This window comes from Channa argus, chromosome 11 (genome assembly GCF_033026475.1).
Source record: "Channa argus isolate prfri chromosome 11, Channa argus male v1.0, whole genome shotgun sequence".
In the NCBI taxonomy this organism is placed as follows: Eukaryota; Metazoa; Chordata; class Actinopteri; order Anabantiformes; family Channidae; genus Channa; species Channa argus.
This window is the reverse complement of record NC_090207.1, coordinates 18,413,421-18,440,359: the sequence shown is the minus strand read 5'-3', so window position 1 is coordinate 18,440,359 and position 26,939 is coordinate 18,413,421. Positions and strand designations below refer to the sequence as shown.

Below are 26,939 nucleotides of genomic sequence, written 5' to 3'. Positions count from 1 at the left end.
TCAAGCCAAGGTAAACATAGCCCATAAACAGATGGAGACATCATCCCCCACTCTGTCTGACAGCGGCGATTTGATTGGAATAAGTTGACACCCATGGGTGGATTACACTGCAATGTTATATTACAGCTGACCCTAATGTTAAGAAACACTACAAACTGTGTATAACTTAAGAGAAGTGATGAAGAACAGGATGTCCCAGGATGAGGCTCCCTGTAACGTGGACTGTGGATCTTTCACTTCTTTCAACCAAACTTCATGGAAAAATCGAGATCTGGTCATCATTATGAATACGGCAAGGATAATAAAAACAACAATAATAACTAGGGTCTCTAGTTTCATTAGGTAGTGCTCAGCCTTGCAGTCATTTCCCCTGGCTTCCTGGCTGAATAGAGCACTTGTTGGCTCAACTTGTCACATGGGAGGGTCAAGGGGTGGAGGGGGGAGAAAGGAGTCTTGTTCATCCAGGCAATCCTTTCTTCAATATCCCTACCCACCCCCTCCTCAGCCTCTCGTCTCTCTCCAGCGTGGTCTGCTAGGGAACAAGGTTTGCATTGAGCCTTCTGTACACTCTCCTGCTTCACGCTGCTTAGAATTGTTCCAGATCTTAATTTTTTTCTGCAATGTTTTTTTTAAGGAAGGTCCAGCCTTTTCCTCCTTTTAAATGTTTAGCAAGCTGGTTTCTCCCATGTCTGAAGCGCACTTTGATTCTGCTAATGCTACGTGGAGTGAGGAAAATATTTACTGGTGTTACACATGGCTATAATAAGATCACTTTCTTGGTTTCTCCAGACTTAGAGCACCTGAGGTCAGTGCAAAACATGATGTGCAGGGAGCTGATTTTCACACAACACAGAAAAGGCTTTGATAAATCTTCATGGCAGAAATAGTGTTGACTTGCTGAGTTGAAATCCCAGGTCCCACATGTCATGTATATTTGAGTTGTGCTTTGTTGTTCTACTTCATGTACAATATGCCTGAATTTTCCATATATTGTGAAGGCTGGGTGAGACCTCCAGACCTGGGTGCCAACACATTTTGGGAAGGAGTTCAGTGAGAATTTGAAATGATGCACTTTAATTATTCATATCCTGGAATACACCAATCGTGTGCTCTAAACATATTTCTAAGTTTGAAGGCACTACTTTAAACTACAGGCTGTCTTTCAGTTCAACAGCCCAACAAAATGTGGAGAAAAATGGAAAAACTTGGTTCATCATATGCAAAACCATGGTGACGTGTATCCTGCCAGTGTTCCGCTGTTAGGGACAAAAATACTTAGGTCCAACAAATGTGTCTATTTAGGTCAGAACATTTTTAAATTAAATAAATAAAAAGTAACATAATTTTTCAAACAAATTTAAATTAATTAAGCTCTCCAGAGCTCTTAGAGCATAAAATGTGGCTTTGTAATGCCTCAATCATGGCCTAAAACTAAACACAAAAGTATCAATGCCTTCTTTCATTTGCTTTATGTGTAGAGGCAATATTCCTCCAGCCCGTGTCTTCGTATGTCTGGTTTCATGATCCACAAGTGTAGTGTAATAACGAAACCACAAGGAACATGAGCTGTGTTTTAAACATAAACAACATCTAGTAGATAGGACAGATAAAGAACAACGTGGAACCAGATGTTATCTACATCGACAGAAACCATAGTCATAGACGTGCATGTTGGAAACAGGTCTACAGTTGTGCATAACTCTCAGCTAGCAAGTACAGACACCCAGAAATGGTCCTGGAGTCGTTGGACATAGTAACAGGGAAAGAAAAAAAAACACAAGAAGTTGCTGAGCTGGTGCAGAGAAAAGATATCTGTCTCTTAAGAGGGTTTGAAGCTGAAAAGGCAGAGGTGGCAGTACCTTTCTTGGCTGTCCAACTTGGAACGGTGCTAAGAAAAGCACAGTCCTTGGTCAATGTGGGTGGAGGGGTGGATTTCATTCAAGCAAACATGTTTTTGGATCGTGCACATCTGAATTGAATTACTAGGCAAACAGCCGATGGGGAAGAGAGCTTAGAACAAACTGAATAACCCTGCAGCTTTGTGTGTCTTTATGCTCTGCAGTTCTGGGTGGGAGGCTCAGAGGCCTTTCAAAACTCTAGGAAAGACAGGGTGAAAAGAATGCCTGGCATGCTGAGAAATCCAAGCCTTTGTTTGTCAACGCCAACAGGAAGCAGACACGAGAGGGGACCGGCCGTGTCGTATGTCTTTAAAATCAACCTCTCCAAAAACTATGCCATTCATCACCGACGTGTGCTTCACATCTGGTCATTGCCTCTGAAAAGGTCATTAGCATTAATACTCAAGGTTAAAACAATACAGCGCAGAGCTGTGTCGTCTTGCTGCATTAAATAAATTGGTAGGACTAGCAAAATCAGCGCAGCATATATGGACACAAAATCTGCCGCTAATAAACAGTGTTTTCACTTTCACATTCTATGTTTCTGCATCTGTTGGTTTCAGAGTTTGATAGGAATCAAAGCACCGGTTCCTTATTCCATTTCTGAAGAGGATCTTGTCTCTGCAGTGGCCCAGCAGGACTGCAGACCTCAGATCAGTATTCAGCTCAGTCCTCCCAAAGCCTTTGATTTCATGATGGATCCCGGTTGTTCACTGCCTAATGCAAAACGAGAAAAATCTCACCGGACTCCCAGTCAAAGGTCTGTTAAAAGAAGATGTGTCAAAAGCAAGTATATGTATCGCTGTGAGAGAAATAAATGGCATATTTTGAGTTAATATCTCTACTTAAACTGTTGTGCAGTAGCGAGAGCTGAAAATTTCACCAGACACACGAAGGGAGATGGGTAACATCTCTGGAATGCTGCTCTAGACCTCGCCACTTCAATTCACTTAAACAATTCAATGACTAAGTGACTTATGACATGCTGACAGGAGCAAGTCACTCGCTGCCTTGATTCCTCTAGACACTAATACAATATTTAAACAAAGAGGGCAATTCTAGTGTCCCTGTCAAGTGAAGATCATCCCATATTTGAACACTGCCTGCACTGGGATCTGATAAGTACCTGGGGGACTGACAAACTGGTCAGTTCTGCGTCATTAGACTCACAGCCCATTCTAATCCAGCATAACAGTAGTAGTCAGTGTAGTCTGTAATGACACAGAGAACAGGCCTTATGGACAAATTACTGCAAGAGACTGAAAGACCTCAGTGAGCTAAGTATGCAGCCATGACATCATCATTAGCACAGTGTTAATGACTGTGAATTGGTATATTGTGGAAAATGAGTATGAGATGCAGATAATTCAGACGTCTGCGCCCCCTTTACTTCCTTCCTCCTTTCCTCTCCTCTCCTTCCTTGTCCAGCTTGGCCACTACTGATGAGCTGACAATATCCCCATACTGCATCACCTGCCCCTGCAGTGCTTTTGATGTTTTATTCATAAGGAGGCAGCCCTCTGATATGGGGGTTTTGGGGTGCAGTATGTGTGTGTGTATGTGTGTGTGCATGCATGGTGGGGAATGTTATGCTCATAGAAAAGCTTGTTCCCTTTTTACCAGTCCTCCCACCCCTGCACTACCACTAACACCATTCCTACCAAAAGTAATACCATCTGAATGCTAAACAAACCTGTCTGTTGAATAATTGAGGATCTCAGGCCAGAGTAGGCTCCGATTAGCATACAGGCCTTCTGGACCCAATCTGCACAGTGACAGGCTGATGTTTTCCTGGACTTTTTGAATCCACTGTGCAGACAGATTTCTTTCAGATTTTACATCATCTGCTTTTGCTCCAGACTGCTAAAATTAGCAGAAATGTCAAAGCAATTAGAGCTCAGCAACAACAATGGCATTGATCAAAATATCAGCACTGGATATAAGTCAGCAAAGGCACCTGACTGAGCAGGTGCTTCTACTAATCCACTGCAAAAACTTTTAACATTAAACCATCATTATGCATAGCTGACATGCATATGAAATATAAGATATGCATGTGCCTACAAGCACAGAGATATTCCGACCCATGCCGGTCCATCATGAAAATAAAACCATGTGATTTAAGTGACTGCAGGAGTACAGGTCTGATTCAGGAGTCCCCGCCTCTCCTTGGGTCTCTCTTGCTGGTTCCTTTTGGCCCTGGGCAGTAATCCCTGGCCCCCAGTGTGTGCCCATCCGCTCCCCCTGCTCTCATTAGTGTAGTTTTGGGGCCTAGGGAGCCTGCAGGCCTGGGGAGGCAGCCTGCTGCTCCCCTCCCACTCTCCCTCTCTCTCTCCTCGGCTGGAGTAATGAGCACATAATCAGCCTGGCTCCCTGTCAGCAGCAGCACACCAGAGGCGCATGTGGGATCCTGGCCCAGAGTAGGGGGGTAAGGGCACAGTAGGGTGTTTCACTTCCTATCCTCTGTGCCCAAGCTATGCTATACATAGGAGAAGAGCTTCCCACCATATAAAATGACCTACTGGTAACAGGTCACTGGATCAAGCAAGCGACTTCCTCTTTTATTCCACATAATGAAAGCTATTACACTTCCAGTGAACTTCCTGAACGTTTTAACTGCTGCAAAATGAAAGTGTTACATGACTTTGAAGGAATTAAGTTATCTCATGCCTTTAATAGCAATAAAACTTATAAAATGCATTACTATAATTACTAGTATGTTTAATCTTTCTTAAAACAATCAACTTCTGAAATCAAGTCTTAAAAAAGCATGTTTAAAAACATGCACAGAAGACTACATACAGTTTCCTATGAACAGATAGGAAAACATTTAAAGTGCATGTAAAAGCATTTAGCAAAGAAACAAATGTTCCAAACTTCTGGAAATTACATATTTAAGTGCACAAAAGTGAAGGCTATGTGTTATTCACACAATGAGATTCTGCCAGAACATTCCTGCCAGAAAACAATTTGATCCCTTAAGTTTTTTTTTTTCTACAGTGTTTCTTCTTTCTGTATTGACTTTTCTGGTTTAATGACGTTCAAAGAAATGAAGGCCAAGCAACACAGAGCCACATGAAAAGCAACCAACGAGGGACAGAAAAGAAACAATTCAAACAGTGAACTCAACCTCAGTCAAGGTGCTTTCATTTGCTTTAAATGTGGTTGCTATTACTGCACGCATTGTTTTGACTACAATGTGGATTCACACATTTCATAAAGTTAAACACTGGTTAAATAAAATGAAATCAGTTTGACGCAACAACTGCTTCACACAACAGCTGTAGTGTCTCCAGGAAAAGCCAACAGGGTCAATAACAGGTCAGCATGTCTTCTAATAAAATATCTTTAATTGGGTTCCATTGAGACTTAAGTCAGTCCTGTATTCCCATGAGCAAACTCTGTCCCCTTCAAAACAACCTCCCATTGACTGAACTCAATGAAGACATTGTCATGTGCATTGCTGCGATTATGGGATTCAGTGAATCAACCACAAACTTAACAAGCATGTCTAGCCAGGATATGTAAGGTCAAGGGACTGTCCCAACACGTCTTTTTATTTTGGTGCAACGACAGGGGGTTTTGGCTCCACAAACTGCTTAACGTTACTTCCTGAACCAGAAGCGCCCAGATACTATCCACCAGGTCAGATGGTAGATAGATGCTCTATCTATTTAATGTTTTCAATCACGAACACACATCCCTCATCTCAGCCACAAAGCAAACAGGTCTGCTAAGGCCCCACATTGTCTAACCAGAATGAGACACCATGATAACTGCTTCACACCTGTGTGGGAAAGTTTTGGAATGGCAAGAAAGTTCACACTTGAGAGATTTATGGTGGAGTTATTGTGGTAAAGACAGACCGTTCAGCAGTTGGCCTGCGGGTGCTGTAGGGGTCGTGGGGGTAGTTGTACATGGATGGGAATGAGTAGATTTACATGTACACCATTAATGTAATTATTGTGAATGACCACATAATGATGTGCAGTCAAACTGATTTCCCCAATGAAGTCACATTATTTGGTTGGTAATTGGGTTAATGTCTGGTAGGAATTAGCCTGAGGGAAGCATATTATTAGTTCACAAAATAAGGTGAGACTTTGGTTAGGCAGAAATGCTACAGTGGTGCACAAAATTCACTTTTTTCCTTGCTGCTCCTTCTAATACACCATACACTCAAAGCTACGCTAAAATAATACCAACAAGAAATCTGAGTACACATGCTACATTAATCTGAAATACTAGCAAATAATTAATGCAACAGGAAATGCCCACTCCAAAGTTGATCCTAACTCTGAACCAACATTTTGCGTTTTCCTTTTTTTTTTTTTTTTTGGCCAGGGGGTTTAATCCTGTCATAGTAATTGTTATTTAGTTTGGTTTTACTTACTAAATGTCCTGGTGTTGGAGAGCGGGAGTCTTTTAGTGCTGCAGATCCGGGGACATCCAAAAGAGGCCATTTCATCTGCAGGTACTGTGGGTAAGAGAAAGAAGCAGAATTAAACAACAGTACCAGACGTGCCGCAGAGAAAACACAAAACACGAGATATGGGAGCATTTTAGAAAAAGAAAAAATAAACTATATACAGACCAAATGGCAAAACAACTCTCAGATTTTTGCTATTACTGAGTCACAGGGAGTACATGTTTTTCTAGAGTGTGCAAAAGTGGTCTGGCTGGTGTCAAACCCACAGAGATCTTCAGCAGACGCCTGTACAAGACCCACATTGCTGCTGGAGTCAGACAGTGAGTTCTGGCACAGGGAAGAGCATGGAGAGCGATGTGAACACAACAAACTGGTGGAGGACTGTGAAATTGCTGTTTGTCAAGGAAAAACAAGGGGCCAGCTGTGGGTGCCCATCGCTGAGCGGGTGGGAAGAGACAGCTGGAAGGAAGCCCCATCTATAGACCAGTGAAAGGTTGAGCTGTGAACTCAAAGGTAACTCTTGACTATTGCTCTTCAATGGTTCGGCCTTTTGACCCTCAGGGCCATAGTCCCTCCTCTTTTCTTTATCACTAATTTTGACAAATGTATCAAAGTTTTCATAAAGTGTTATGCAAGTTTTCGGTTTTTCTCTTTTCTTCTAACTTGTCCCAAAGATTTCCACAACCTGTCTTTGTCTTATTATTGTTTCTGACATGAAGTAAGAGCTGTGCGCCTCAGAAAAGGTTTTTGTGATTTGCTGTTTGGTGCAACAAGTTAAGCATATATTTTTTTGTCCTCCAGCAATGGAGATAGCATGAAGCCAGAGCTCCAAAAGCACGGCTTAACCATCTGGTTTTTGAATCGTTTTAAATACCGGATACAGCAGCTTGTCATTCTTGTGGATGTTCTCCCTGGTACAATTTCAAATTAATTAAAAAGGTTTTGTGCTGGGATATGTGCTGCTCATCCAGGCCCAGATATATAAATTTGTGAATTATTTAAGTTACCTTGTGGTGTATTATGGGTTATAAACTCTATAAATCTGCACCATGCATTCAGTGTTATCATTCCACAATGAATACAACTTATTATAGTTATAATCATACAAGTTTGATGTCCACCCACAGAACAAATGTGATGATGAAAAGACAAGAGCTAGTATGCGACAGTGTTTAAAAATGACAAACCAGTTCAAGAATATTAACAAGCAGCTTCTACTTTTCAAAAGTTGGTGCAGAACAAATGATGACAATGCAAAGCAGTCATGCATTCAGGTTTTGATTTTTTTAAACTTTCATTCATCATTTAGAGTTTGTAAGGAGGAAGGAAGCTTGGATCGCTGTGGGTTAAAAATGGAAAAGACATTATAGCAGGAGGGGGAAAGGGAGAGGAGGGGAAAAAATATTTTCAGGAATGAGTTTGTCAGAGCAGGCAGAGGGTATTGTTTCCTGACAGCTGGGGTCCAACAGAGCACACAGGCGGGGGGAAGGGGACCCTTTTTCCCTTCGAAAAGGGGGGAAATTCTTGGAGTTGACATCAGCCCTCTTCATTTTCACTATACTGCTCAGGGCTGAATCGTAGGTTCCAACTAATGGGCCCAAGTCCATACAACTGTCAGGAGGCAGTTGCTTTTAAAGGCTGCTAGCTCCCTATTGAAACTTTACTCTGCTGTGTGCATGGTGCCTAATGAATGCTACTCTCTGGAGAGAAAATCCAAAACAATGCAGTATTCTCTGTCTAATCTATGTCAATCATGAGTTCTTCCACAAATGAAACAAGCACTATTGTGAGCGTTTGGTCTAGCCAGGCCGTGCCCACCCTGGTTCTCCCACCCAATCCATCCCTTATTTGACAGCTTCTGCCAGGACTGAGGAACATGCCCCCAGGCACTTTTCTTTCGGAGCGCCTACTTTTCTTTTAATTGCCAGTATGCCCTATGGAGAAACTGTTCACGCACTCCCTGAAACATCCAGCCAGGTAATGCTAGCCACACACTGTCACATTAGCTCCAGTCCAGCCTAGAGCAGCACACTACTCACTAACACATGAGAGGGAGAGAGGGAGGGAGGGTGTTCAGGTCTGTTAGTTGTTTCAGGAAACAAAAAGCAAAGAATTGAGGGCCACAGTGCTCAGCAAAAACTTTCTCAGTGTTACAGTGAAAAAACACAACGAAAGTCACAGTTTAAAATACAGTATTCAAATACTTATGACATGGCTTAAGTGAAGTTAAATGTTAAAAAGGAAACCGAATATAAACCCATAGCTATTTTACTGCAAGGCATGTAGTTATGCTTCACACATGCCCTTATTTTATTAGAAACAAATACGGACATATGGTCGGGGCCCATTGCAATGTGTGTTACACCCTGGGAGCTGGAAGCTGTGGTAAATAGACTCGGACAGAGTACTGAAAGAAATGTGTAACTAAAGTGAAGCATAGCTGATCCATTTTTGTAGCTCTCTAATTGTCTTCCAACCTTCCTGCTGCCTCCAACACTCAGAATAGACATCAGTAGAATGTGCTACTTTTACAGGACCCAGATGCGACAAAGGTGGCAGTGATGCCACTGAAATTTCCAAAAAGCTGCACTGGAGCCCTTTGGTTTTTTTGAACACAGAGAATACAGCATATGCTCTGGGGCATGTGGCCTGCCAGAGATGGGTTCTAATTGTTACATCGCTCTCACAGAGCAGAGGAAAACACGGCCAAGAGTCTTTGTCATCTCTGAAGTGTGTGGTGCCATACTGCAGGCCAACATCAGAGTACAGAGAAGAGACAGATGTCTGGACATTTGCTGTCAAACTAAGTCAGACACTCTGCCAAGGGGACAGAAAAAAATTCCAAACTTTGCTAACAACTTCTGGGCTAAGCTGAGAAGTCATAATGACTGTCAATCAGACAAATAGTAAAGTCAAAAATGATAATAACTCTAATGTCTAAAATAATTAGCCATCAAACGTATGTTCTAGGAGATCTGCCAATTTTCTATGGCTATCTATGATGGATTATATGTCATTACAGTTGGATTGAGTAAAATTGGTTTAAGTCTGCTCAGTTAAAAGTGAATGTGTAGCATTATTCACCACAGGTTGGGCAAAGCAAACCTGGAATAATGGAGCAACAGGAATGCCTCCATGGATGGCTCCAGAAGATAATGTCAATCACCTACTGTGTGGAGAACCCCTCCCCATTGTTTTCTTTTACCCCCCAACCAAAAACAAATGGGCCACACAGCTTGCTGTTGGGATGAGGTGTTAATTACCATCCTCTGCCCATACGAACAGCAACTTCAGACAATAGCTCTGTCAGGCCCCCTACACAACAGTCCCTCCCTGGTTTGCTTTTCTGATATCACCTGCTCATGCAGAGCCATTGATATTTCAACCTGATCTATGCATGAAACACAATTAAAGGCTTTCAGGACAAAGACAGTGTGATAAGGAGCCCTTGCCCTGACTTTTAATGCTTATTGTTTGTCAACATTAGGCAATTACAGTGACAATTCTTAAGCAAACCTCAGCAACCAGTGTGCTAATTACCGTGTAATTGATGGGGAAACGACAAGCGGCTTAGCTGGTCAGATAACACACAGCAACACACATTGCTGGACCTTTGCACGATTTTCTGAATGGGGACCATGTCCTGTTATAAAGTACATAGATTGATCAGGGGGAAAGTTATTGATCATTTAATTATGAAGATACTGCAAACATCTAACACAAGTAATAAACTACAAGAGCAACTATTGGTCCCTTTGAGCTGATTAGTTGAAGAAGATGCAATCCAGTGTCTCTGTTTACATTATATTAACCCTGGAAGGCCCATGGAGCTGCAGTGGAGGTAGCATCCTGCTAATGGCTTCCACATTTGAAGTGTCCATTAGCCCATAGAGGAATGAAGTTAAGTGACCATGACAGGGGCACTCCCTCCGTTTGCTGGGCCTCTATTGTGACCTGGTTGATCGTCCTGCACTTTTATTCACAGCCGGCAAAAAAAACAGGGTTAAAGGTCGGACATCCAGAGTGCTGTGGTTTCTATGGAAACATGCCCTATTAAGGCCAGGCTCATTGGCCTCTTAACATGCTCTTGTACACAAAAGAACTATTAGTGCAAAAGAGGGAGAGAGAAGAGTGAAGAGGGGAGGCAGCGCAAGGGAGGTCCTAACCAGCAGCGTCAAGGCTTTTCCAAGATGGACACACACACTGTGACTGTAGTTCCATCTACGTCTAGATGTAGCATGCCCACAATTTCACTAGAGGACGCAGTGTTAAATCTTCTGTCAATGTAGTAATGTATTGTTCTAATTGAGAATAAACAACTTGTGTTGTAACATTATGGATGGCATTCAAGGGAGAAAGGTATAACTTTTGAACAAGCAATTTCCCAGATTCGACTAAAATAGTGAGTGGCTGCTTTATGCTTATTATGTACAAGGCCAAAACTATTTAAAAAGAATGGATTCAGTGCTGTTTTAGTAGTAAAGCAAGTTAAACAGAATATAAGGCCAAGATAACACTCCCCCCTCTTTGACATTCTATCCTAGTGAATAAGCTTCAGCAGGGGTTTGCATTTTTGCAAGTCAAGCAATATTTGTTTCAAGGTTTCTTTTTTCTTCCTTTTTCATGACATGATCTTGAGTTATTGCTTCCTGCATCAACAGTTGTGCCACAGAGCTCACATGGGTGTTGGAATGAGCTTCCATTGTTCTTAATTTATCTAACTGAATTTTAGGTACTTTTTATGAGACACGGTTAAAAGAAGTAATGTTAAATGTAGGAGTAAGTGAGTAATTCTGTAAGAGAGCACAGCAGGTTACATAAAACTCACTCCATAATTAGACACACAAGAAAATAATTATGCATCTGGTAAGAGCAAGACCGTCTCATAAAGATAGAGAAGAGGGTGCAAAGCTATTCAAGTCAATTATGGGAAGTCACATGTGTAGTTTGTAATACCTGTGAGATCTTCTTTCAATTGTCACAGACTGCTCAGCTTAATGTCAGTGTGATCTGATGTCACGCTATACCTCAAATGTCACAGATGTCCTTCCTTTTCATGTCCTGTGGCATTGTTTGTCCACCCGCACAGTAACACAGCTTTTTATTGCTTGGGGTGTAGCCTCATTTCATTGAAATTCACAGCAGTAAACATCTGTATAATTAACTCCAGAGAATGAGGTGGTTACCAGTGGTTGGGTGAATGTTTACAGTAAAGCTTGACTTAGAAATTCAAATGTGTGTGTAAGTGTAGGTGTGTGTGTCCAAGTCTACGCCAATGACACACAAGTGTGAACTGAATTTTTCATTTATGACCAAACACAAATTGACTGGAGACAGCATGAGTTACCAATATAATACACTGCTTCCTGCCAAGGCATTTAGGAGGCAATAATAAGTCCAGCATGCACCCCTCGCACTGAACAGGGCAAATACCACAGCACAGTAATCACTCCAAACTCTGGGTGAAGACATAAAAATAATCTTGTTTCACTTCTTTTTTCCATAAATTGTAGATAAATATTTACTCCCACCCTCTAAGGATAAATTTGAGTAGGTCTGCTAAAAGTGCATCAATTTCTCTGTGAGGGCACAGGGCCTGATTGTTTTTTGTTGTTTTCTTATTTTTTTTTTTTTTTCAAATTTCCTAAGAGCAGCTGACACAAGCAGGGGAGGCAAGCAAGCATCTTGAAGGGAAAAAGTCAAAAAACTGAGGTGGGCATAAGTGGGTGTAGTGGAGGAGGCAGGAGAAAGAAAAAGAGAACCTAAATTAAACACATTTGTTTCTGCTCTCACATACCACAAGTCTTATGAAAACAGAGGGCTGATTGTGTTCACTCTGCAAGTCCACCCCCCACCCCCCTTCACCACCACCCGGCTTCACACCAACACCCCCCCTGTCCTGAGCAGCAGCAGCGTCCCCCCACCACACACACACACACACACACACACACACACACACACACTCACTCACATACACTCAAACACACACACGCACAGCTGCCTGCAGATGCCTCCAATGTTTGCTCTCCGAGTGCAGGCGCAAATCTCCAGGCCCCGCAGAGTCTTGTGCCCTGCCTCATCTCAGTTTTTACTACCTGACATCCCTATCACCCCACTGCTAAGCCCACTCACTCACTGTCTCCACCACCACCTTCCCCTCCAGATCTATATGCCTCAAACTCATGGCGACAAACTCACACACCAAAGGTATGCCTCCACATCAGGTCCTGTGTCGCAAGGGACACAGAGGTAGTGTTAGAAATAAAACTCAGATCACTTATTAAAGCTTTTTTTTTAGTATAGATGTGTAAAATGAAAGAAAAGTTTTAAATGTAATAGTTTTAGTAGATTTCAAATCAGCCAAGAATTATCATTTGGGGGAGTAGAAATAATCTTATTTCACAAATAAAGCTTGGCAATTTTACACAAGATCATATTGCATAAGAAAATGTGTTTAAAAGTGGCTTCAGACTTTTACAGTGTGCGACACAGCGCACAACTTACTACCATGAAATTCCCCAGGATTAGTTATGCGTATTGTCAGCAAACTGCAGGGAGGTCTGGATCATCGCCAATGCGTTTTTATTTTGTAAAAGTCATTCCTCTGCAATCTAGAGGCTTCATTTTCATCATGCTGTGTGTTGTGATATTGAGTGCTAAATCATGATCTGGTGATGGGCATGGCTATAAATTAAATTCATGTCCACATTCATTCCCTCCTCTTACATGTCTGAAACTTTGCAAAGAATACTTTTTTTTGTTTTAAGTTAGAACATAATGGTTTTCTTGGATTGGAGAGAAAAACATGAAGTTGGATCAGGAGGTCTCTTACCACTTCAAGGTTCATCAGGTCTCTTGAAAACAATACAAAGGAGTTGAAATTTAAACAAAAGGCTTCACAGCCATTTTAAGAATAGAGAAGATTTCGAGGAACTAACACACTAATAAAGGCTGTTTAACACAGCTCGAATTGCTCAAAAATGTCTTCACAATATTAACCAGATCACTGAGAACTCAATGCTGGACATGCGATTTAAAAAAATATATACAGCTGCTGCTATCTTTCAGTTTCAATACAATCTAATGAGAATGGCAAGGTGATTACGATCAGGGGCTGCTGTAAATATCAGATTCCCAGGGATGGGATTTAGGAGAGGCCCCTTACAATTACACAGTATTCAGGAATGCAGAGCATGAACAGTAACATGAAGCTGAGGTCAAAATTTTGTTCACACCACACAACAGAAAAGGTTTAAGAACAGCAAATCATTTAGGCAAGTTTATCTTTAATGAAAAGCTGTTTTTGTGAGCCCCAATTGTGCGTCACAATCCAACAAACTTCAACTCAAACCAAACTGCACGCTTCTGCTAACAATTAAGTGTTAACCCTAGAACTGTAAGCTGCTCAGCGATAGATAGAGAGACAGAGAGAGAGAAGGAGCGAGAGAAAGAGAGAACGAAGGGGGAGTGACTGGAGAAAGAGAGGGGTGCTTATGCACAATTACAGCAGGGATTTATGGCCTGAGAAACAATTTATAAATCACAGCGCCTGAGCTAATGTGCTCCAGATTGTTCTCCATGCAGCTGCAATTTTGGTCTGCGTGAAACGGCATAATAAACCTGGCTGGAGGACATGTTTGGGTGGTGGCGATGGTGGTAGGGGGACAAGGAGAAAAGTTGAGATTGTGGGTGGGGGCTGATGAGGGTGAGGCTGTGGGCTCACAAAGTTTCTGAGGTGTTTTTTTTTTACAAGTCGGTGTGAGATTTTGCTGAGTTTGTAGCACTATAAATTTGCAAATTATACATTTAATGCAAATTAAAGGCTGTTTTCTTTGTGATAATGGACCAACACACCAGAAGCAAAAAAGAAAACATCTAAAACAAGAACTGTAACTGAAACTTTGTAAAACTTTCCACTAAGAAAAAATTAAAGTTTCAAGCCTAAAATCTTTTATGAGCTCATTGTGAAGCTGTGAAGACCACCCTTATAATTCCACCCTTGACATGAGTGAAAATTAATTGTAGGTTATAATGAGAAAAGATAAATGTTGCAAACTGATCCCTAGATTGTGGCTGGAGGCTTGTGTGGAAGAAGGGATCGGATGTGCTGAGGGGAGGCCTGGGCTTTTGTGGCTACTCAGCCAACTGGCCCTGAACCTTGACCTCTAACCCTTCACCCTGGGGGGCAAACAAAGCTCTGAGTGACATCTGAAACTAGACACTATGTGGGGAGAGAGTGTCTGGACACGACTCAAATAACCCCATTAACTCTGCAGAAAAGATTTATGGCTTTTTATTCTGTTGCTACAAACCTCGAAGCTAAAGAGTTGCACAGATCTGTCAAAAATAATCAAGCAATCAGAAGTGAGCACTAACGCTCATCTTGTTTGCTTGCCAATATCGCAATCTTGCACAGTGATAAGCAAAAATGCTCCATAATTAAAGATTGACACGAGAGTTGTGAAAATACATCATACAGTACATCAGCAGTTAGTCTGTAGCAAAATTAATTCTTCTTAATGCAAACAACATGAAGGTTATGTTGAGGCAGTTTTAGGTGAGTCAGTGATGCATATTCACAAGCATCTATAAAGGATTCAATACAGTGGATTACGTAAACAGCTCCGCCAATAGTACAATGTAAACAAAAATAGAGAGAAAACTTGATGGTAAATGTGCCACGGTGAATGCATGCCTCCGCCGCCAGAATGCTGAAAGCCACTGTAGTATTTAAATCAGGCAAAGAGGGAGGAAGACTGGGCCAAGCATTCTGTAGCTCAGCTGTGAGGCTCTAAGCCGTTGCCCTAGGGTCTTTGTCCTGCCTTTCAGGGCAAGTCTGAGGTAGTCAAAGACCCTATTCATGACCGGCGCTCCCCCTGCCAACACACCCATACAGCCCCAGTCAAGTCAGCCGAGAGCTTTAGAGCCTTCCCATTTCACACGAGAATCAAACCTGCCCCTAAAGCCTGCTTCAGGGATTTCCAATAGCCAGCCCCTCCAACCCATGTACAAATCAAACAAAAGGGCTCCTTGGCCTATTCCATGTCATATAGGGCTGATTAATTCTTTTTTTCCTAATGTAGCAACTCAAAATTTGAGGCAAATAAGTCAGACCCATTTGTAGGGCTTTGGTATCTAGACCCTGTAATTGGATGAGGGATTACGTCAGCAGAGGTGCATATCTGCCATCCAACAGTGCTACCTGCATTATCATCTGATGCTCTATTTACTTCCCAGAAAAAGGACAACCTGAAAGACCAACATGATAAAATTATAAAATCAACGGACAAAGACAAGCAATTATGCTGATCATCTGAGGCAGACCCAGGGGAATCCCGCTATCACTAAAGAGTGTCTTGTGTTTAGGGAGCACAAGGCCCTTAACCACAGCCATTACTCATAACTTCTCAAGAACATAATTTTAAATTGAACAGATAAGGTCAGAAAAAAAGTGATATCCTGTGGTCTAGGACTGTGAAAATACCACTCAGTCAGAAGCTTCTGCATCTTCTGCTGCTTATTCTCTCCAGATCCACAAGTCTGAGCTGAGATACAGAGGCCACTCGTTTTTAGATGACTTGTGCCTTTACTTGGCTTTAATCAGATTTGATGCTGTGCAGAACATTGTGACTTCTTAACAAGTATAATTGGTTTATGAGTGTAACTAGAGGAAGCAAGGAGCATGCAGAGGTTAATTTATTATCAATATTAGGACAAACAGCCTGATCTCATGGGAAAGTTTTACTTATATTTATAATATCTGACAATATGTGATGATGGCGGTTGCTTTGAAGCAGTACCTGTTTATCAAAATATTGTCAATACGAATCTAAATAATTTTATCTTGATTTATTTAAAGTAACAAACACAAATATGGCAAGCTTTTTGACAAAAAACACATTATAGGAAAAAGAAAAGCCTCTTTTGCTGAATATAAAAGAAACAGGTATCTGATTTCACTACCAAAAGTACTTGTTAAACAAATTGTTATGTTAGATATATGCAACATCTTATAAACTCTACCTATGTAAACCTGTTCTCCTTTTATTTAAGACAAACGTACAGTAAAAGTAACAACATACTGACATATATGACAAGACAGAAGATTCCCAGTTACTCCCTTAGTCAAGCATACACTATTTGTGTTTTAACAACCAGAGATAAATTCAGATTAGTGTTGGTCTCATTATTTACATAATCAGCTACAAGTGTAAGTGTATAGTGTGTTTAGAATGTAACTCTTATCTTTAAAATGCCATATTATGAAGGGAAAGAAAGATTCATGCTACAAAACATATGAGAAAGGAAAAGAAAAAATGGTTATCAATAATCAATGGTGATCAGTGGTGATCAGTAAAGTAATCATTTACAGTTATGGGTAACCCAGTTACCCAACAACCGGTTGAGGGATGTGTGCAGTAGGCTGCACATATATGCAGGTGGACATGAGCCGCACCAGCCGTCCCAACTTCACCATTCAAGGGACCAACTCAGTGGGAGGCAGCCAAACTGATTTATAACTTCAACAAGAAGAACAGCTGCTCTGCTCACTGTCAACTAACCTCGTCCTGGACGGATATCCATCCACTTCTTTATTTAGTATGTCCACTACAACCTCATTGGTACTACACACACATACTGCATGACATGGCCTTTAACAGACCCTGTGCAGGCAGAGAGCATTTCTTTGCCCTGTACGTGAACTGAAGCGAAGCACGATACAAATCTCAGTAGTACTGATGCTATGTGCATGATCTGATAGCCCCCTGCTGTTTGCTGATTGGTCTGTGACTGTAAGGGAATGGCGAGGCATTGCGGTATACAGCAGAGGAGCTGAGCTCTGTGGGAGACAGAATCCCTCAGATAAGTGGGAGCCTCAAGGTCTGGAAGCCGGCCCACCTCGGGATAACAGGCAAAGGAATAGCAGGACTCGTATCTGCCCCAGTTTATGCTCCCACCACCACATCTCATCAACAATCTCTCCTCCTGCTTGCTCTCTCTCTCTCTCTCTCCCTCTCCTGCTGCCTGCAGTGCCTAAACCGAAAACAGCTGCTTGGAATACCAGACTGATGAAACCCTGCTTAAAGCTTTTTCTTTTTCTTCCTGCTGTACAATCATATTTTATTAGCATAGAGTGAAGTGTTTAAGGCCCAATTAAAGAGGGAAAAAATTTCTTTATCTTAGCTAAGCAGTACTGGTTATGGTAATGAGAAGGCCACAAACACTTACAAAGGACAGTCCAGTAGGACAGTTTACAGTTAGCTCCACTTCTTATCACTTCAGGAATTTAATCAGCAACTATTGTCAGCGCTGAAAAGCGCTTGGGCAAAGAAACAATTAATCAACAAAATAATCAGATCATGAAAATTAGCGTTACCAACCATATTCAACTTGATAACAGGAAAAAAATTTAAAGACCTAATGCCAAAGTCTTTTTTACTGGATAAATGGAAAATGGACAATTGATCCATGGTCAATGTTTTAAGGTGAATTGTTTCAAGACTGTGGTCACCTGATCACCCCTACACCCCCTGACAGACATGACTAAGCCGGTATTCACACGTCACATGAAATGTTTCTCCGTTTCCCACACCTACATTTCCTAGAGCACTTTTCTTTTACTTTTCTTTTCCATTTTTTTGTTTTGATAATTAGCAGCTCTGGATCAGAAGAGATAACAAGCTTTGGATTTCAGTTAGACCTTTACTCCCCTAATAACTTAACCCTGCAGTAATCATTCACTGAACAAGAGTTACAACTGTTCAAAAGCAGTGACAGAACATGTGTAGACAGGCCCAGTGGTTTCTTATTAAAAAATAACAAGAGATGATTTGTTCACTGAAACATTTCTATATCTGACACTACAACATACGTTTCTTGTTGTTGGGACGCTGAACGGACATAGTCAGCAACACAATTTGGAACTGTTTCAAAGCTGCAAAAAATAAAACACACATTTAAGACCGGTATGTTAGAGATGTTCACCTTCGGCCAAATGTCTCTCAGCTCAAACTACAAGTTCGTTCAAACTTTCCCAGGGAAAAGCAATGTAGCAAACTGCACAGCAGCTACGGCCAAACATGGCAAATGAGAAAAACACATAAATTGATAAAAACACATTTGCACACATATCCATCCACATATCACATCAAAGGGATTCATTGATGTCACTGAACATGGGGAGTCTGCGGCTGGAGAGGGGAGATGTTGGTTATCCTTTCCTCTAAGGGTGCTGAGATGCTCCTGATGGGCCCCGCACTCGAGAAGCCAGCGAGCGCTATAAACAGAATTTCTAATGCCGGGCGGGCGGGTGGGTGGGTTAGGTAGCGAGCTAGCAGGCTATGGGGTAGCAAGAGGAATTGATGCCAGCTCTTGCTTTCCACAGAGACCAAAACGGGAAGGATACAGACCAGGACTGACACCATTTCACACAAGTGATGTTAGGGAGGGTGCATGAGCACTAAATGCAAACTGTATGTTCCTGTAAAACTCCGTATAAAAAAGGTTTTATGTTATGCTATGAAAGATTATATAAAGTTATGGAAGTTGATGATTTGTTGGTTACATGGGAAACTGTGCGTGCAAAGGTATGCAAAGTTGAACATTTGTAACATGCTGTTGGAAAAAAGACCTGACCGTGGTTAATTTAGTCTATTATAAAAGTAACAGAAACAGTCAGTTGTTGAAATACACAATACTGTGACATATTTCTTATATAACACATAAATTCTTATAAAACACATATTTCAAAACAAAACCATTATATTCAAAAGTCTTCCCTTCGACTCTCAAACTAAATCACGAACAATTTAATATTTCAAAACAAACTGTTTTCTAAATTTAAGTTCCTCAATCCAAAGCAATGAGTTCATTATCAAAATTAATCACTCCAGGCAAGAGCTTTCAGCCAGCGATTGCATTTCTGTGGCTGCTGAAGATCTGCTTCTAATTGAACAGTGTCACTAAATTGATGTAGATGTGTTTGCTTTTGTAGGAAAAAAATCTTTTAAAAACTATAAACTTGCAAAAATGTTAGTTCTGTTGACACAGCGCTTGGTTGAAAAAATATTTGTGCGCTAACATTCGGCAATACAACACTGAGGGTTGTCTGAATGTGAGCCCTGCACACTGTTCCCTCTGTTGCAAAGTATACACACAGGCTCACCTGACACCCCCCCCCCCCCCCCCCCCAAAAAAAAAAAAAAAAAACACCACCATCCCTTAACTCCTTAACTCACCCCCAACACTAACAGACTTAACACACGCAAATGCACAGCACACATGGATGCATGTGTGCACATTAGCGACTGCAGCAAGGTGAGGGAAATGCCAAGCGAACCACCTGATGAAAAGACATCTACACACAAATAGGCTTTGCTTATGCAGGGAGAGGTCCTTTTATTCAGCAGGACAATGTCTGCCTGTCTTTTCTTTGTCTGCACATTTTTAAGCAGAAAGAATGGAGAAAAAAAGTCAGAGAGGCATGCAATCGTAGCCACCGACATGTTCAGACATATACAAGCTCTCCATTCATATCTCAATCTCAAACAATTTTCTATTCAACAATCATGCTCAGGAGTTCTAGTGTCCCACTGTGTATTTGATGAAGATATACCCGAGTGGGTCAACCTCGCTCTCGCTCACTTGCCACCTCTCACACACAAGAGGCATTTCACTCTTCAGTGATGATGATGATGATGATGATGATGTACAAGCAAGCTTTTCTAAAAGTGCTGATGAAGCTGACAAGAGGTTGCGTCGAGCAGAGTGAGCGGTCACCAGTTAAATCTGGCGGCAGTCTGTCATTACACGAACAATGCGGAGATAATCACACTAATGAGTCGAAAAACAATAAGCAGCATTTGTCAAGCTGACTTTGTACAGGGGAAAAAGGATCTGTGGCCCTGCACCCCACAGCAGGCAGAAGTCTAATGGAACATCTCTGCAAACATAAAACCTCCTCCTCAGCTCTCGGTGGATTACAGCGGAATGTCAGCTCCGAGCAGGCTTTAAATCAGTTATGCTTGGCCCTCAGGGGAACTCTGTGCTGATCCCTTGTAGGCCTGTCTCTCATTGCTCATGATAGGGTTGCCACATCCAAATTTAAAAGCTCAGGCCTCAAATCCTTCATCATGTAGCACACTGCAGAGTGAAATCATTGTGTGACGGCTATTGAGCAACATCTCGTATCTATTCTTCAGCAGTCTTCTTTTAAATACTGATACATATGGATCACACTGCTTCACATAGCTTCATTATCACGCAAGTACACAAGAGTACTACACCACACTCAGACCAGAAGGGGGAGTTGGAAAAAGATTCATGCAGGAAATGTAAAAATGTATGCAAAAATATTTACATTACACTCAGAGCTACAGTATGAAACTGCAGCTCCCCACTTGGAAATAAAAACTGTGGAGTCTGTTCCCTGCTGTAAATCTCATGTTTTGTTTAAGAAACATAACTTGTTTCATGGAGCACAACCAAACAGCACACCACACATATAAAACAAATCTGTAGGTCCCAGCAGGCTTTCCAAAGACACACAATATCATAAACTGTTTGCAGGCACTGGGATCGTTTGTATTTCAAGACCAGAGATGTGACAATACAAATGAGGTTACACTGTGGACACATTTTATCTCGATTTTTTTCTCACAGAATGATGATGTTTAGTAAATGTATAGTCAAACTAAGTTGCTGGTCAGACATTTGGGGCAATAGTAAATCAAGTTGTAAATCTTCTTCTCCAGGTGTAAACAAACCTACACCTCCCCCCAAGTTCGAGCCTAAAAAGGTTGTAAGTAGAAACCTAATCAATCAAATTCACTGCAGTGTGCACTGAGCGAACGAGCACGGAGGAATATGGAGTCCTTAAGTATGCCAGCTATTGTCTGCCAGCTTGTTTTCTGCTATGGTGATGATTGACACAGTCAGCTCACTCTACCCCATTGACCTCATTCTTTTTCTTTTTTTTTTAAATACTCAGGTTTTTTAAGCCTCCCCAATTACTTGTTACTATGCCCACAGGAATAAGAATGATCATTTTAATTTCCAACTATGTTTTTTCTGGACAAAAACACAAGGAAGTGAGAGGCGTTCATACCAGAGACACAAGACAAAACAAAGCAGTCTAGATAATAGAACGCTAAAGGCACTGACATGTTACAGAACAATCTTAACAGCCTTAACTCTTAGGTTGGCTCTAACAATGCTTTCTGCAAAAATCCTAAGGAAAACTATAAAATATAATAATGACCTTATTACTCTAAAACTTTGGTGGCCAAAAGCATATTCACTGTAAACAGTGGTACATATCACCTAGTGGGAGCCGAGTAGCCATTTAGTTAATGAGCCCCAATGGAGACCTCCAATGAAGCCATCAAGACTACTCAGAATAACAATGGTCAACTAACGCCTTTCTAATTGAATGGAAGGTACAGGGAGGCAAGAGGAGTGGGCCTGAAACAGTGAAAAGCAGACAAAAAGGAAAGGGGTGGGGGTGGGGGAGGCGAGGGTGTCTTTTCAATCAGATGCCTGCCAGGCCTTAATGAAAGTAGTTGTTTTTTTTTGTTTTTTTTTTGGGGGGGGAGACATGCATTGGGGGATGGACAAACTCAGAGAAACATAGCTTTCCAGCAGGGATTATTTCAAGGAAGTTTGCATAGCCCAATTTAAATTGCATTTAATATTGTTTGTCAAACTGCTTCCAATCTGAAATGTTTGTTTGGAATCTGTATAGACGGTCATTATTTGTTACAAACACATTGATCTAATTTATCGATTTCTTTTCACAAACTTTCTTTTGTGACTTTTCAGTTGCGTTTGATTTGCTGCTAACTGGGCTGAAGTTACTGTGGGTCCTAAACAAACCTGTTATTAGGACAAGCATAATATGACAAATGATATTGGTGATTTATGTTGGAGAAATATAATTCATCAAACTACAAACCTAGAAACAGTTGCTTACAGTAAGTAGTTAGTGGGTTAAAAACACCTTCATTGACAAAGTGATGTAATGCAACAAATGAATGAATCATTGCAAACTCTGCATCAACAACACTTACTTAAGCCTGTCACCCTTATCTAGTCTTTAAAAGTCTCTAGATAACGGCTGTCATGGACACTGGTGAAATACCTCCCATGTGTGTCAAACTGAGGTACTACATTGTTGGTACTGTAGGATAGGGCTTTAGTTACCAGCTTCTTCTTTTTTCACATTTCTACACAGAGTGCAAAAAGCATCTAAAATGCAGCAAGCTGGTAGTTACCAGCTTAAAAAACAAGGAAATATCTTCCTTAAAATAGTGTGTACAAAAGGAAAGCAATCTAGGGGGAGTAGAGAAAAATATAAAAGTATCAAGCAATTCTTTAATATTTATACAAGAATTCAAGCCTGACACTGCAAAGTCCCTACAGAGGATGAACAATGATACCACATAAGCTCTGATCTGCTTTAATAAACTATGGTCACTTACATTTTTAAGATCAGTATTGCAATGTAATGTGCAATGTGTTTAGGGAGAGGAACTGTCATAAATCATTGGAAACAGAAAAGACTGACGAATGTGTCTGAACTTTGAGCCAAATGAGTTGTCAAATGCAGCCTTGTGGAGGGTGTGTGGCAGGGCGAAATTTATATCCCCAAAAAGGACAAAGAAGTAGTTAGTCCTCCTTGAGAGGCCACTCGGAGGGAATATGGCGGTCTGGCACTGCTCAAGGAACTTTTACGCACGGCCAAAGTCTGTGCAGAGTGCTACAAGACAAAGAAAAAGAGAAATATTCACACTTACTGTTCTTGCACTGGGAGAGAGGGAACCGTTGGATAGGTAGGGATTCGTGAGGTCTGGGATCATGAGAAACGGGTATCCAGGATAATGAGGACTCTTAAAAAAGCCACCATCTTGCTGTCTTCTCAGTGCTGTGGGGATAATGAAAAGTGTGCGTTAATAAAGACACAAACGTGACAGAACTGCCAGCTATAGCAGCTGGGGGGCCTGTTGTTGTTGTTTTTTTTTACCTTCACTGAAGTAGTCTCTTGTTTTCTCATAACTTTCTGAATCGCGTCTGGTTTGGGGGCGCCTCTCTGCTTGCTGACGAGGAAAATACACACACGGAGGGGAAGAAACTGTTGAAACTGTTTCCACTATCAGACCATTTGTGTTAAGGCTGAGCACCGTGGGGAGCACTCTTACCTCGGAGTCCGACGAGCTGCTGTTGTTTTCCGACTCGTTGACTAAGGAGGATTTCACATCATCCAAATCCCTCTCCGCAGACACGTTTTCAGATATCTTTTCCTCCTGCTCCCCTTCGTCTTTAAACGATATCATTTCATCGTTGGCCCCCAAATCATCCCCGCCACCTCCGTTCAACTGTGGCATGTTCGCAGACCAATGGATTTAGTGCCGAGGAGGAGGACAAACAAGAACAATTGACTTTTTAGATAAGTGTGGTCCAAACGACTCGCTGGAGAAGCCAACTAACTACAAGAAACTGTTCATGTTTCAAAACTCCCTTTTCATCCTCTGAACATGATCCCGTGGTCCATGGCCACTTTTGCAACAATAATAATCCACAGTAAAGTTGCAACAGAGGTCCCGAGAGAAAATATCAAATACTTGGCGTCAGTGTCCGGATGCGCAGCAACTTGGCAAAGTTTCTTCTCCTTCGCTTGTGGATAACTTGTGGCCCCCGTGTGTCTCCTTGTTGTGCTGCTGAGGAATCGCACTCTCTTCTCCTCCTCCTGCAGATCCCGAGGACCACATAAACTACAGTCCTGGCCACCGAGACGTTACTGAAGAAACGGAATCATGTCCGATTTCATCTCCCAGTATCCATGTGAAAGAAAACAATGACTGGAGTTTTTCTTTTTTTAAAAAGCAAAAACACGAGACGCTCAGGCTGCAAATTTACTCACTTCTGGCTCGCTCGCTCCCCCCTACAACTTAAAACCTACGCTTCGTGGTTAAACCTATCAAACAAAAAGTCTTTAAAGTATAAAACGAGAAATAAAACGCAATGCAAAAGAAGAAAGTGTTCAGCTGGACGTGCTCGCCCCTTCCCTCCACATTGCTGCCGGAGAATGCGCCCTGAAAACTACTTGGTTGTTCAAGTGGAAGAAAAGCGCAGCTCGTCTCGTCCGTAGAGGAGGAGTTAACAGTGAAAACCGACACTTCATTCACCACCATGCAGATCAGCTATTCTTAACCCTCAAGCCACCAACGCTCAGCCAGCACAACACAATGAACTGGTAGTGTAGGGAAAAGGTTTGTACATGAGTGAGTACACCAAGCAAAGTTATGATAATGGTGTTTATTATCATTTATTATAGTATTATTATTACTGTTATCGTTAGTACTTATTATATCGTTTATTATTATTATTATTATTATTATTATTATTATTATTATTATTATTATTATTATTATTATTATTGCATAGTGTTCAGGGTGGTACCATACTGCCTCCATGTCAGTGAAAAGCACAGGACAGACTGCGAGTGAGAAAGTCATAATTACACGCTGCCATGTAAATTGCACGTCTGTGTGTCCTGAAACAGTAACGCCTGGGATAAACGCATGGCTCATTATGGCACAACTACTGTATGGGCATGATTTGAGTGAGGCAACAAGACTCGGAACATCCACGACAAGTCTGGCTCTTTACTGTGTTTATATGTGTGTGTGTGTGTGTGTGTGTATGTGTGTGTGTGTGTGTAGACTTTGTCTGCATGCCCCTATTGTTGTTTTGAGGAACAGGATTGGAGGCCTGGTTTTGCAAGTCTTGGAAGCGCAAGGGAAGTGGTTACAACTTTTTTTTTTTTTTTTTTTGTTACTGTGGAGTAACCTACTCATAAATCTTAATCATGACTTAGAGATGAGTTTTAAATGCATGAAAATGACAGGTTGCGTTCACTCATTCACGCAGCAGTGAAAGCGGGAAAGTTTCCAAAAGAACATGAGTCAACTTTTACGTTTTTTTCTTTCCATATTCCATTACACTCCACATTTACTGTTCTCTGTCCACAGCCAATGGACCTCTGGCTTTTCTTCCCTTCTGATGCAATTCGACAGGCCTCCCCTTTTTGAGAAAAGACATCACTGATGCTGTCAACTGTGTGTCAGCAAGTGGAGGGTTGACTGACAATTCAGCAGTGTCTCCACGGGCCTCATTAGATGCCCAGTCCTCCTGGCTGTTTGTGTGTGTGCGTGCATGTGTCAGTGTGTGTATTTGCATTCAGTTAAAAGCAGCAAATACTGTAATTGCATACTGCATCTTCTGTGAACTGCATGATGGGTTGTTATGGATGGCGGGTTTCTTGTACACAGAAATACACATGTTTGCACTTGCATGCACACACAGGTGAATATTTGCCCTCAGGGCTACACATCATTGTTTTTATGAGCTAGAGTATGCAGAGAATGTAAGAGAGTGTATTTTCCAAATGATGCTCAGACTACCGTAGTTGTTTTCATTTTGTCCATCCAAACTCATGATGCACCACTTTAGTTTTCCACACTCTAAACAAACACACAACCGAAAAAATAGAGTTTTTGTAATGTATTGCATGTCAGCACCATAAAGGACTGTGCATGTCCCAGCAGGTGTTATTACAATTATTCAGTGTTTACGTACCATAGCCTTATGAATGATTAATAAAGAAATGAAATATTAAAAGACAGAGAAAAATAATAATGACATGCATAAACAGCTGCTGAAAAGGAATATCTCTTAAGGAGACACTTCTCACATATGCACAAGTTTCAGCAGCGTGCTATTAAGCACCACTGGTGTGCAGTAAGCCGACTGTTGTTCACAGTGAGCTGTAACAGCACAGTGAGATGTATAACACTAATGTGATAAATAAATTATTCCAGGCTATTGAAAATGCTTAATTCCAAAGCAAGAAAGCAAAATGCCTGTTGATGCCTGCTGATACAGAACAGTTGCTCACATGATAATGAAGCACTGTCCACTTTTGGCTTGGCTTGAAAAACATCATTATTTTGAGTGGGGACTCACCCGTATAAATTTCCTGACGGTTGTGCTTGTTATGTGTTAGTATGAACCCCTTATGCTGATTTATTCATCAAACCAGCTTGCTTTTTGGAGAATTTGACAATCACATATTTGATGACAATTATTTTTTATACCTGCAGCATTTGAAAGATTTTTTTTTTTATTGCCTTCATGTTTGCCCATGTATCATATCTATCTCCAAACGGCTGCCTTGTTAGAGCAGGATTGGTTTTAACTGGGAGTTGATGAGGGGTCAGGAGAGATGCGAACAGCCACAATCTTAGCCTGGGGGCAGATCGACTGGTGGCCAGAAAATTTATTCAGAGGGTGCTGTCCCTGCATCTGCCTTACTTTGAAGTTGCTCTCTCAACTCTGGCTTGTCCTACGTGACTGTGTGCTCATTTCTTTTCCCTCACCAAAGAAAGTGCGAAAATTCAGAGATGGGAAACACACATATGTCGATACACATGTCCGTGTTTCTCCCTGACATGTGCGTTTCTGTGCATTGGTATGTATATCTTTGTGTGTGTGTGCACATGTGTGCTTGAGAAACAGTGAGAGAGGAGGAGAGGAAGAAGAACAGAGAGCTGCTG

General features: G+C 41.4%; 1 protein-coding gene across 2 annotated transcripts in view; it reads right to left on the bottom strand.

Annotated features, from left to right (window-relative positions):
* Positions 1–24,427, bottom strand: part of tcf7l1b (transcription factor 7 like 1b) — a 29,939-nt gene extending 5,512 nt beyond the window's left edge. For both annotated transcript variants that reach the window (XM_067521344.1, XM_067521345.1), the window contains exons 1-4: positions 23,523–24,427; positions 23,348–23,420; positions 23,121–23,248; positions 6,292–6,375 (exon numbers count right to left, since the gene is read on the bottom strand). In XM_067521344.1, the coding sequence (XP_067377445.1) occupies positions 6,292–6,375; positions 23,121–23,248; positions 23,348–23,420; positions 23,523–23,708 (471 nt within the window). In that variant the 5' untranslated portion in view covers positions 23,709–24,427. The remainder of the gene's footprint in view (positions 1–6,291; positions 6,376–23,120; positions 23,249–23,347; positions 23,421–23,522) is intronic.
* Positions 24,428–26,939: the final 2,512 nt, after the last annotated feature.